The 12,432-nt window shown below is 45.8% G+C and overlaps 1 protein-coding gene across 4 annotated transcripts in view; it reads left to right on the top strand.

Annotated features, from left to right (window-relative positions):
* Positions 1 to 12,432, top strand: part of LOC139368410 (rho guanine nucleotide exchange factor 25-like) — a 141,802-nt gene that overhangs the window by 19,233 nt on the left and 110,137 nt on the right. For all 4 annotated transcript variants that reach the window (XM_071107264.1, XM_071107266.1, XM_071107265.1 and 1 more), the window contains exon 2: positions 87 to 249. In XM_071107264.1, the coding sequence (XP_070963365.1) occupies positions 87 to 249 (163 nt within the window). The remainder of the gene's footprint in view (positions 1 to 86; positions 250 to 12,432) is intronic.

Here is a 12,432-nt window from a genome sequence, read left to right as displayed (position 1 = left end):
TTTGACGTGACGAGGATCATAGGAGATGGCTAGTTGTTGACTCTCCTTTAGGAGGGATCCTCCTGACTGTGTTTCTCTCTGTCCAGCCCGCAGAGAACAATGACGCAGCAACAGAGCCCCCGGTGAGCCAGGAGGAGAAGAAGGGGGCAGGAGGCCCACGACACTTGGACCCAGCTGGGCTAGAGGACTGGGAGCAGGGGTCCCCCACACAAGACCACCTGGAGAGGAGAGGAGGAAGAGACAGAGCAGGTGAGACCTGAAACATCACACCTTTCCATCCTCGTTTTGTTGAAATATTTCTGTAAATAATTGTTTGGGTACCTAACTCGACTCCATTGCCACCTCTTGCCTTGACGACCTGAAACACTTCATCTGTCCATTGTCTACGACTGTCAGTCTGTATCCACACACAGCCTGTGTGTGTGTGTCCACAAACCCTCGCCTGCCAGTCTAAGCAGGACCTCACCTAACCTGTCTGGTTTGTCCCACCTGGAATATAAATATCCATGTTCCGGTCTGCTGCTTGTTCCAGTATCCATGATGGCAGGGTTTCAGGTGTCCTTTCAGTGACATTAAAAAGCTATTTGGTCGAACACTCAATCGCCTCGTAAATGACACCTGGCCTGTTGACAAATACTCTAATATTCTTCATTTCTACCACCCACTTGTCTTGAACTACGTTCATGTGTGTTTTACCCTCCATTACGTCCCTGCTTGTAGGCGTATGTGTTCAGCTGTACCTAAAATAGACACTTATCTGATCAGTCATGTGAGATAATATGAGCAGGTGTGTTATCAGATGGGAGTCACCGGAAGCTTCCTGAAGCATGGGATTTAGCCGGTAATGAACCACCTCCCTGTATCTGCACTGTTAGCACTGATAGGACGATATAGGACCTAATCTGACCAATGGGAGGATCAGGGCCCAGTTATCCCCGTTAATGTACCATGTAGGAAAACTGGGATCAGTTTGTGGGCATGCTTGTGTACGTGTGAGTGTGTTTGTGTGTCAGAGTAGGGAGGCTGGCGTGGGGAGGCTGCGTGGCAAACCGTTTCCAGATGGGGAAAATGGATGCAAAATGTTGAGGGAAAACCCCACTATTGGTTACAGACAGCCATTCTTGGTTGATTTAGCTCTGAAAAGGTTTGCGTGCGTTCCCATTTTCCTTGAGTGCAATCAAACAAAAGGAGCTTTGTAGCTGGATGTGGGATCGGGGTGGGGGGGTGGGGGTGGGGGGGGGGGGGTTGAGGGGGGGTTAGTGGTAGAGTAGAGTGTGTACCGTGTTACCATGTGGCTGAAGCCAAATCAAACCATCAAACTCTGCTAACTGGTGTGCAGAGCAGAGCATGACTTTTGTTCGGTGTGTGTGCGTGCATGCGTACCGTGTGTGTGCGTGCATGTGAGACAGACAGAGGAGGAAGCTGTCGGCAATGTTTATCTGTAATGGCCAAATGCAGCCAAGTATTATCTTAGCCCAGGCCTCCCACAGGAGAGCCAGAGTGCTGAAATGCATCGTTCATAATCCATGAATGGAGTGGTGGTCGAGCTGGGTGGTTGTTGTTCGTGCCACTCCTATGGTATTTTTCAGGTCCATTGCAAGCCTGCGTTCAAATTTGAGTGTTTGCCTGAGCCTGTCTGGAGTGGGACAGATGGGCGGGACTATATGCATTTTTGGGATTATTCCATTGGTTCCTTTGCCCCAGGAAAATATGTCAAATACTACTGCTGCTGCCATGATGGTCTGGTTGGTATGGTAGGGGTCAGTGTCATGTTTCCATCCCGTGCTGTGACTGTGGTGGGGATGGAGTGGAGGAGGAGGAAGAGAGGAAGCCCTGCTCTCATTGGCCCTGAATGTGTGTGTGTGTGTGTGTGTGTGTGTGTGTGTGTGTGTGTGTGTGTGTGTGTGTGTGTGTGTGTGTGTGTGTGTGTGTGTGTGTGTGTGTGTGTGTGTGTGTGTGTGCGTGCGTGCGTGTGTGTGTGTGCTCTGGTTTTGTGGGGTTCAGACAGAGGCACAGGGAGAAGCAGGAGGATAGGAGAAGAGATCACCAAGCGGGCATCTGGTAGACATTAGAAACAAGATGCCTTCTAGTGGCTTCACAGGAATCACAGGACGGTGCCAGCAGCAGCTAAACCACATGCAGACAGAGGAGAGACTCTCTCCTTCTTCTCTTCTTCTTCCCTGCTTCCTTTCATTTCACTTCCTGATCCCCGTTCGTCTCTGATCTCCTGTGCTCCGCTTCTTCCTGCCTTTTCTTCCTCTTTTTCCAAACGTTCGTCTTCCTCTCTATCCACTCCCTCTGTTGTATCTCACTTCCTCAAAGGTCTAATTCATCTCCAGTCTCTTCCCACAGGCCAGGACCCTTGGTAATATTTCCCCCCGCGTCTCAAGGGGTCACGAGAAGTAAAGTGAACCCAATGTGATCCCTAGGTCTCCCTTTCCCCTCCCCACTGCCCCCCACCCAAACATCCAGTTCCAGTGTTTGATAGTAGTAGCTGACTGATGGATGTCCTTATGTGTGGCTAGGGGCTACCCCTCGCTCCTGTTTTATGATGTTGTCTTTGTCAGGGACAAATGCTTAAACCCACAACAACAAGAAGAGGAAGTGAACCGGTAATCATGGCAAAGTGCTCAAAGTTGACCTGTAACCATGGTAAAGTGCACGCACGCACGCACGCACGCACACCCACACACACACACACACACACACACACACACACACAGCTCCATAACCTCAAGTCCAGCAGAACAGACATAGTGAAGACATATAGGACATATGTAACTAGTTATGTCGTTATATTAGTCTGCACAACAGCATAATGGTATCGGAATTTATGTTGGAGAGTTACAGTGTGTTACTGTTCTCTTCCCAGGTTTGTCATAAACATGTCGGCTACAGAGCCATTGAATACGTACCGACTAGTATCAAGCCACATTACCATGCCACAGTACCAATAGACATTTTGCCAACGGTAGTTTGGAGGCTTTGCTGTAAGAGTGGAACAGTAAAATGCCCTCTGGGCTACAAAGTACTTGAAACATCTGGGCCCTCTGTTGTCTTTCATCTCAGTGGTCCTCTCTGCTTTTAATATGGTAGATGATATGATACTATGGCAATAGTATCAGCCGCCCTGCATCACATTACAGTACAGTACATTTCAACATGCCCCTGGATGGAATGTCATAACAATGACGAGTCAGAAGGGACAGAACAGATCAAAGTAAGACAGCTAGAATAGCCCGTGGATGTAGACATAAAATTATGTCTGTTGTGCCGTGACGGTACACATCAGCAAACACCTTTTGACCTACTTTGAGAATAGTTTGCTCTTCTCTCAGTCGTCTCTCATGGCAGACTGAGCTAGCTAGCGCATGCAGTGTTTGGTTCTGTGTGACGGGATTAGTCGAACGAGAGGCCACACAAGGCCATGCACGGTCACGCTTCTTCTGAGGACAAAGTGAAAGTGAAACATTCATTTGCCGTATTCCCTGACAGTACAGCGTATACACAGAAAATAGCCAAGTTGACGTTTCTCATTGTGTATGACTTCTCTATTAAGTTCTGTAACAAAACAGGCACCAGTAGCACAAATAGAATGCAAATGGGGAGTTTCTTAGGGGTTTTGGTACACTGGGGAAGAGGGGGAAATGCACCAATCACCTCACAGTCCTCAAGCAGGGTAATCTGACAGTCCAGGTCACAACAGGTGATCCCACCGATATTGTTCCTGCTTTTCTCCCCTATGAATTGTGTGTAAATAGTATTCTTGTCGTATCTTTGTATCTCTTGGTATCAATTTTATACATTCTACATTGAAATACATGTAGTAAAAGTGTTAAACAAATCAAAAATATAGTTTATATTTGAGATTCTTCAAAGTAGCGACCCTTTGCCTTGATGAAAACTTTACACACTCAGGCCATTCTCTCAACCAGCTTCACCTGGAATGCTTTTCCAACAGTCTTGAAGGAGTTCCCAAATATGCTGAGCACATGTTGGCTGCTTTTCCTTCACTCTGCAGTCCAACTCATCCCAAACCATCTCAATTGGGTTGAGGTCAGGTGATTGTGGAGGCCAAGTCATCTGATGCAGCAGTCCATCACTCTCCTTCATGGTCAAATAGCCCTTACACAGCCTGGAGGTGTGTTGAGTCATTGTCCGGTTGAAAAACAAATGACATTCCCACTAAGTTACAGGTCTGTGAGAGCCAGAAATCTTGCTTGTGAGTAGGTGACCAAATACTTATTTTCCACCATCATTTGCAAATAAATTCATTAAAAATCCTACAATGTGATTTTCTGGATTTTTTTCTCATTTTGTCTGTCATAGTTGAAGTGTACCTATGATGAAAATTACAGGCCTCTCTCATCTTTTTAAGTGGGATAACTTGCACAATTGGTGGCTGACTAAATACTTTTTTGCCCCACTGTACATCACACGGCGGTTGGAACCAAAAATCTCAAATGTGGACTCATCAGATTTCCTCCGGTCTAATGTCCATTGCTCCTGTTTCTTTGCCCAAGCAAGTCTCTTCTTCTGATTGCTGTCCTTTAGTAGTGGTTTCACGCAGCCTCCTCTGAACAGCTGATGTTGAGATGTGTCTGTTACTTGAACTTCGTGAAGCATTTATTTGGGTTGCAATTTCTGAGGCTGGTAACTCTAATAAACTCTGGGTCTTCCTTTCCTGTGGCGGTCTTCATGAGAGCCAGTTTCATCATTGTCACGCCTTGTCTCTGGTGCTCGAGGGCGCCAGGTGACCCATCATTACGCACACCTGTCACCATCATTACGCTCATCAGCACTTCATTGGACTCACCTTCACTTTGTTGATTGCCCCCTCTATATCTGTCTGTTACTCAGTTTGTTCCTAGTGTCAGCATTATTGTCGTTATATTTTCCCTGTCCAGACACTGTCCTTGTTTGTTTCATGTCGGTTATTTATTCACTCCCTGTACTTGCTTCCCATCTCCCAGCTCCAGTCCTCACAATCATAGTGCTTGATGGTTTTTGCGACTTGAAGAAACTTTGAAAGTTCTTGAAATTTTCAGGATTTACTGACCTTTATGTCTTAAAGTAATGATGGACTGTCACTTCTCTTTGCTTATTTGAGCTGTTCTTGCCATACTATGAACTTGGTATTTTACCAAATAGGGCCATCTTCTGAATACCAAATGCATTATAAGGCTGCCTATAAGACTACAAATAGGCCTAGGTCTAATATTTATAACCTGCGCTTCACACTTCATGTGTGGCCAACGTTATGCGGCTGAACGTTTGAACAGTGTTAAGCTAGTGCTGACTCCTTCATTGAGATGCCCTTGCCACATTCATCAGACTCACACACAGCTGGGATGAATGTACACTACACAGCCAAGCTACACGTACACAGAGAGGGAGTGTTCACTCTGTTCCATCGGACTGCGCAATCCACTGTCTCGTCAGCCCAGCCAGGCAATTTATAAACTTGATCTCCACTATAAAGGCATCTAGACATTATCTCACATTTCTTTTAAACTAACATTTTGTTTTCAACTAAATGTATAAACTTTGCTGTCTGTCTCTCTGACACATCCATTATTTGAATATGTTGGTAACCCGTTGTTTAAAGGCTTATATAAGTTATAATGCCCTCGAAGCCGGTGTTTGGAGGATATATTGGCACGGTTTGCCCGCCCTTGGCTTCGTCTCATGCCTAACAACAGCCGTGCCAATATATCTTCCAAACACCAACTTCTTGGGCATTATAACTTAAATACGCCTTTGATTCAGGCAGGGTCAGGGAATAGGGGGCACATCTGACTGTTGATAGTTTCCAGGTCCAAACAGCAGGTTCCATGGAAAAAAGCAGCATGATTGAGAGGTGGGAGGTGGATGGATACTGTTGAGAGGTGGGAGGTGGATGGTACTGTTGAGAGGTGGGAGGTGGATGGATACTGTTGAGAGGTGGGAGGTGGATGGATACTGTTGAGAGGTGGGAGGTGGATAGATACTGTTGAGAGGTGGGAGGCGGATGGATACTGTTGAGAGGTGGGAGGTGGATGGATACTGTTGAGAGGTGGGAGGTGGATGGCTACTGTTGAGAGGTGGGAGGTGGATGGCTACTGTTGAGAGGTGGGAGGTGGATAGATACTGTTGAGAGGTGGGAGGTGGATAGATACTGTTGAGAGGTGGGAGGTGGATGTATACTGTTGAGAGGTGGGAGGTGGATGGATACTGTTGAGAGGTGGGAGGTGGATGGATACTGTTGAGAGGTGGGAGGTGGATAGATACTGTTGAAAGGTGGGAGGTGGATGGATACTGTTGAGAGGTGGGAGGTGGATGGATACTGTTGAGAGGTGGGAGGTGGATAGATACTGTTGAGAGGTGGGAGGTGGATGGATACTGTTGAGAGGTGGGAGGTGGATGGATACTGTTGAGAGGTGGGAGGTGGATGGATACTGTTGAGAGGTGGGAGGCGGATGGATACTGTTGAGAGGTGGGAGGTGGATGGATACTGCCAGGGAGGGATAGATAGGGCAATCTGATTGGTGGTGTGTATGTTGTAGCTGTACAGTGAGGGAGGCACGGATGGAAAAGGACACACACACACTCCTCCCCCCAAACAACCATGGACATGCACTCCGTCTGCAGGTGGGTGTGCTCTGTGTGTGTGTTCTGTGTGCTCTCAGTGCGTGTGTGTGTGAGAGAGAGAGAGTGCAGTTTAGCTATATGCTCTCTTGGTTAAATAAATGAAACTAGCTCCAGTAGGCAACATTGTTTGAGAGTGAACTGTATTACTGTACTGTATTGTATTATACTGTATGATATGGGCCGGAATTACGCACATCGTTCAAACCATGATAAAACAGAGAGAGAACATGTAATTCTGGTGCAGCACATGCAGCCTACAAAGTTACAAGTATAGGCTGATTTAATTTTGAAATATAATAGGGACTATTTGTTGAATTAGTAGGCTGACGAATATGTACCGTTCATAATATTTACCCTAATGTTATTAGCCTACCTCCTCTTTCTCTCTCTCTTATTGTTGCTTCATTTCTTCCCCGCTTTCAACAGTTAAATGAAATACGCTTTGTTGTCCTTATCTTCATCACAGCGGAGGCTGCTGAGGGGAGGAAGGCTCATAATAATGGCTGGAACGGCGTCAATGGAATGGCATCAACAACATGGAAACCAAGTGCTTGATTTATTTGATACCATTCCACCCATTCCCCTCCAGCCGTTACCACGAGCCTGTCCTCCCCAATTAAGGTGCCACCAACCTTTTGTGCATCATCATTCTAATGACATCCTTGAATAACTACAGAACTAGAATTAGGTGCAGGCTTTCACTTCTCTTCAGGAGGTTTGAAAGGCTATGGGTGGGTCTGAATAAATAACTGCTATGGCCTACTGCCATCGCGCCTTCGCTCTTCATTCAAACTACCTGTGAGTCTTATTGACTGCTGTATTTACATTCAGAAAAAAAGAGCTTGCGTCCCTCTTCGAATAGTCTATTGGTATAAGAAATGCTAAAAAAGAAATTGGTCCAGCAAGCTATTCTAGTCTAGCGTTTCCTGCATGGGACTCCAAGAGCTAAGGAGCAGTTTTTTTTAAGGAGGCCAGAGGAGCACAGGTGCTTGGGTATTGCGCAAGAGACCGGGGCTATAAGCTAGAACCTTATTATGCCTAACCCATCACTAATTAGCTAAATGTAAGGCTAATATTACATTGAATGTATTACCTGAAAGAGGTTAGGACATCTATACATGGTACAGTATATTAATCTAGAACAGGATTGTCTATTTCGGATGCAATTTGAATGGAGTTGATGGAGAGGGAGAAAGACTGAGTGCACTGAAAAGCAACGATATTCGAGTGATAGGCTGTTTTAAAACTCTGCAGCTGCAATTAAAAAAAAATGGAATCTTTACAATTAAAAAACAAGGAGACCCCCGATGGGGATGGGGAAATTAGACGTGCATTTGGTCTTTGTATTAGGGTAAATATAGGCCTGCCTGTCACAAGACAAAACGTTACCATGATGCGATGGATGACAGGTCTACATGCATTGTGAAATGTGCTCCATACTGAGATGGGCTGTCTGTCCCCACACTGAGTGTTGATGATTCATCATGCGGAGGCCGTAGAGAAGCCACATTTAGCCACTGCTTATAATTTAACAGTTCCATTTCACGCCATGCTGTTCGTATAAATAATTGATTATAATTTACCCGTTTCTCGTAGTTATTTATCCCGGGAAAAGGGAGTGGTTTTGTGCCGTAAATCCCGGTAAATCTCGGTAACAGGGTTCCCGCCATTCAAACCTACTCTCCAGTGATTGGTGAGAAATTCATGTATGCATGTATGCCTTTGCCTATGTGAGATTGCAGTACATATGTAGCATCTTAATTTGATCACTCTTTTGTTGTTGAGAATTGTCCTGCCCACCTGGGAATGCCAACCTGTACAATATTCAAAGTTTAAAAAAGATTCTAAAGTTTGTCATTTTTACTTTAAAATATCAGACTTGATTTGCCCTACCGAAAAATGAATCAACCCCTAAAAGAAAAATGTCCATGAATTATAATTTCCTGTTGCTGTAGGATTATTTTCCTGCTCTAGTAAACTGGCTCAAATTAAGATCCTACAGCTGTACACGTGATACATGTTTAAAGACATGCCACATTACAGACACGGAACATACAAAGCACCGCTTGACATTTCTCTGGAGGCGGGAAACCTGTATTGCTGAGTCACTTCCTCCTAACTGGAATCTACGTCCCCGGGCAGTAAGGATGCCTTCTCCCTTTCAGACTCAGCTTCTACGGAAAATACAGACAACCAGACATTCCATATGAGGACTGTAGGTGTGTACTCCCGTATGTACAATATCTACAGTATGTGGCTGTATATTCCAGCATGTGCATTTATAGATTTCCCCATTTTCCATGACCATGCACGGGGTGCTGAGCCAGCTTCTTCTAGGCATCTGTGTTTATGCTTGACGATGTGTGTGAGGATTAATCATGTTTAGTGTGTGTGTGTTGGGGGAGGGTGATATAGAGGAAGGAGGAAAGGAGAGAGAAGATGTCTGGGTGTTCACCTCACCTCCCCCTCCTTTCCCTCCCTCACCATCCCCTTCGTCCTTCCCTCTTTTTCCTGGAAACACGCGGCCCAGTGATGGAGAGCTAGTCTTCCACTGACATTCACGACTCTTCACACACAGCTCTCAGGCCAATGTCAAAGTTCACCAGGTCCAGAAGTGTGTTTAGTGACTGTGGAGAGAACGATAGGAGGCTAAACTGAACTGAGATCTGGTGAGGCGACATGGAGGCTGGCTCATTGCCCTGGTCTAAACTCCCCCTTCTGGTCCACTGGTATAAGTACAATAGTTGGGCAATACTCTTTTCAACACATTTGCTTTTCAGATGAATCTCGTTACAGAGACAAAGGCGGAGAGATTTTTTTTAAAAGCGTGCACAAACACAGAAAGACGAAGACGAGGAGAAAGAGAGGGAGAGCGGCGGTCTGTGATCTCACAGTGGTTGGCCAGGGCTTTGTGTAACCTGGCTGAGAGCTGATATGTACTGAGAGATATGTACTGTAGTTGTAGCTGGGAGATGGTATGTACTGAGAGATATGTACTGTAGTTGTAGCTGGGAAATGGTATGTACTGAGAAATATGTACTGTAGTTGTAGCTGGGAGATGGTATGTACTGAGAGATATGTACTGTAGTTGTAGCTGGGAGATGGTATGTACTGAGAGATATGTACTGTAGTTGTAGCTGAGAGCTGATATGTACTGAGAGATATGTACTGTAGTTGTAGCTGAGAGCGGATATGTACTGAGAGATATGTACTGTAGTTGTAGCTGGGAGATGGTATGTACTGAGATATATGTACTGTAGTTGTAGCTGGGAGATGGTATGTACTGAGAGATATGTACTGTAGTTGTAGCTGGGAGATGGTATGTACTGAGAGATATGTACTGTAGTTGTAGCTGGGAGATGTTATGTACTGAGAGATATGTACTGTAGTTGTAGCTGGGAGATGGTATGTACTGAGAGATATGTACTGTAGTTGTAGCTGGGAGATGATATGTACTGAGAGATATGTACTGTAGTTGTAGCTGGGAGATGATATGTACTGAGAGATATGTACTGTAGGTAGCTGGGAGATGGTATGTACTGAGATATATGTACTGTAGTTGTAGCTGGGAGATGGTATGTACTGAGAGATATGTACTGTAGTTGTAGCTGGGAGATGGTATGTACTGAGAGATATGTACTGTAGTTGTAGCTGGGAGATGTTATGTACTGAGAGATATGTACTGTAGTTGTAGCTGGGAGATGGTATGTACTGAGAGATATGTACTGTAGTTGTAGCTGGGAGATGATATGTACTGAGAGATATGTACTGTAGTTGTAGCTGGGAGATGATATGTACTGAGAGATATGTACTGTAGTTGTAGCTGGGAGATGTTATGTACTGAGAGATATGTACTGTAGTTGTAGCTGGGAGATGGTATGTGGACTTTACTGGGGCTGTAGCTGGATGGCTCTTTTCTATTACATGTGATCTGCTTGGATGTTGTCTGCTGATGCTCTGATGTTCACACAGACACATTGCAAAGTGTGTGAGAGAGAGTGTGAGTGAGAGAAAGTGTGAGTGAGAGAGAGTGTGAGTGAGAGTGTGAGAGAGAGAGAGAGAGAGACAGAGAGAAGGAGAGAGGGAGAGAGAGAGAAAGAGAGAGAGAGAGAGAGAGAGAGAGAGAGAGAGAGAGAGAGAGAGTGAGAGAGTAGGTGAGTGAGACAGTGAGTGAGAGAGTGAGTGAGTGAGTGAATCAATCAAATGTATTTATAAAGCCCTTTTTACATCAGCTGATGTCACAAAGTGTTGTACAGAAACCCAGCCTAAAACCCCAAACAGCAAGCAATGTAGATGTAGAAGCACGAGGTCTAGGAAAAACTCTCTAGAATGGTCAGAACCGAGGAAGAAACCTAGAGAGGAGCCAGGCTAGGCCAGTCCTCTTCTGGCTGTGCCAGGTGTAGATTATAACAGTACATGGCCAAGATGTTTAAACGTTCATAGATGACCAGCAGGGTCAAATAATAATAATCACAGTGGTTGTAGAGGGTGCAACAGGACAGCACCTCAGGAGTAAATGTCATTTGGCTTTTCATAGCCGATCATTGAGAGCTGGAGACAGCAGGTGAGGTTTAGAGAGAGAGTCGAAAACAGCAGGTCCGGAACAAGGTAGCGCATCCGGTGAACAGGTCAGGGTTCCATAGCCACAGGCAGAACAGTTGAAACTGGAGCAGCAGCACAACCAGGTGGACTGGGGACAGCAAGGAGTCATCAGGCCAGGTAGTCCCGAGGCACTGTCCTAGAGCTCAGGTCCCCCTGAGAGAAGAGAGAGGGAAAGAGAGAGGAAAAGAGTGAGAGAAGTAGAGGGAGCATACTTAAATTCACACAGGACACCAGATAAGAAATACACCAGATATAACAGACTGACCCTAGCCCCCCGACACATGAACTATTGCAGCATAAATACTGGAGGCTGAGACAGGAGGGGTCAGGAGACACTGTGGCCCTGTCCGACGATACCCCCGGACAGGGCCAAACAGGCAGGATATAACCCCACCCACTTTGCCAAAGCACAGCCCCCACACCACTAGAGGGATACTTTCAACCACCATCCTGAGACAAGGCTGAGTATAGCCCAAGAAGACCTCCCCCACAGCACGAACCCGTAGAGAGAGAGAGAGAGAGAGAGAGAGAGAGAGAGAGAGAGAGAGAGAGAGAGAGAGAGAGAGAGAGAGAGAGAGAGAGAGAGAGAGAGAGAGAGAGAGAGAGAGAGAGAGAGAGAGAGAGAGAGAGAGAGAGAGAGAAAGAGAGAGAGAGAGAGAGAGAGAGTGAGAGAGTAGGTGAGTGAGAGAGTAGGTGAGTGAGACAGTGAGTGAGAGAGTGAGTGAGTGAGTGAATCAATCAAATGTATTTATAAAGCCCTTTTTACATCAGCTGATGTCACAAAGTGTTGTACAGAAACCCAGCCTAAAACCCCAAACAGCAAGCAATGTAGATGTAGAAGCACGATGGCTAGGAAAAACTCTCTAGAATGGTCAGAACCGAGGAAGAAACCTAGAGAGGAGCCAGGCTAGGCCAGTCCTCTTCTGGCTGTGCCAGGTGTAGATTATAACAGTACATGGCCAAGATGTTTAAACGTTCATAGATGACCAGCAGGGTCAAATAATAATAATCACAGTGGTTGTAGAGGGTGCAACAGGACAGCACCTCAGGAGTAAATGTCATTTGGCTTTTCATAGCCGATCATTGAGAGCTGGAGACAGCAGGTGAGGTTTAGAGAGAGAGTCGAAAACAGCAGGTCCGGAACAAGGTAGCGCATCCGGTGAACAGGTCAGGGTTCCATAGCCACAGGCAGAACAGTTG

Source organism: Oncorhynchus clarkii, chromosome 16 (genome assembly GCF_045791955.1).
Source record: "Oncorhynchus clarkii lewisi isolate Uvic-CL-2024 chromosome 16, UVic_Ocla_1.0, whole genome shotgun sequence".
NCBI lineage: Eukaryota > Metazoa > Chordata > Actinopteri > Salmoniformes > Salmonidae > Oncorhynchus > Oncorhynchus clarkii.
Note: the sequence above shows the minus strand (reverse complement) of the source record. Positions and strands in the feature narration are given on the sequence as shown.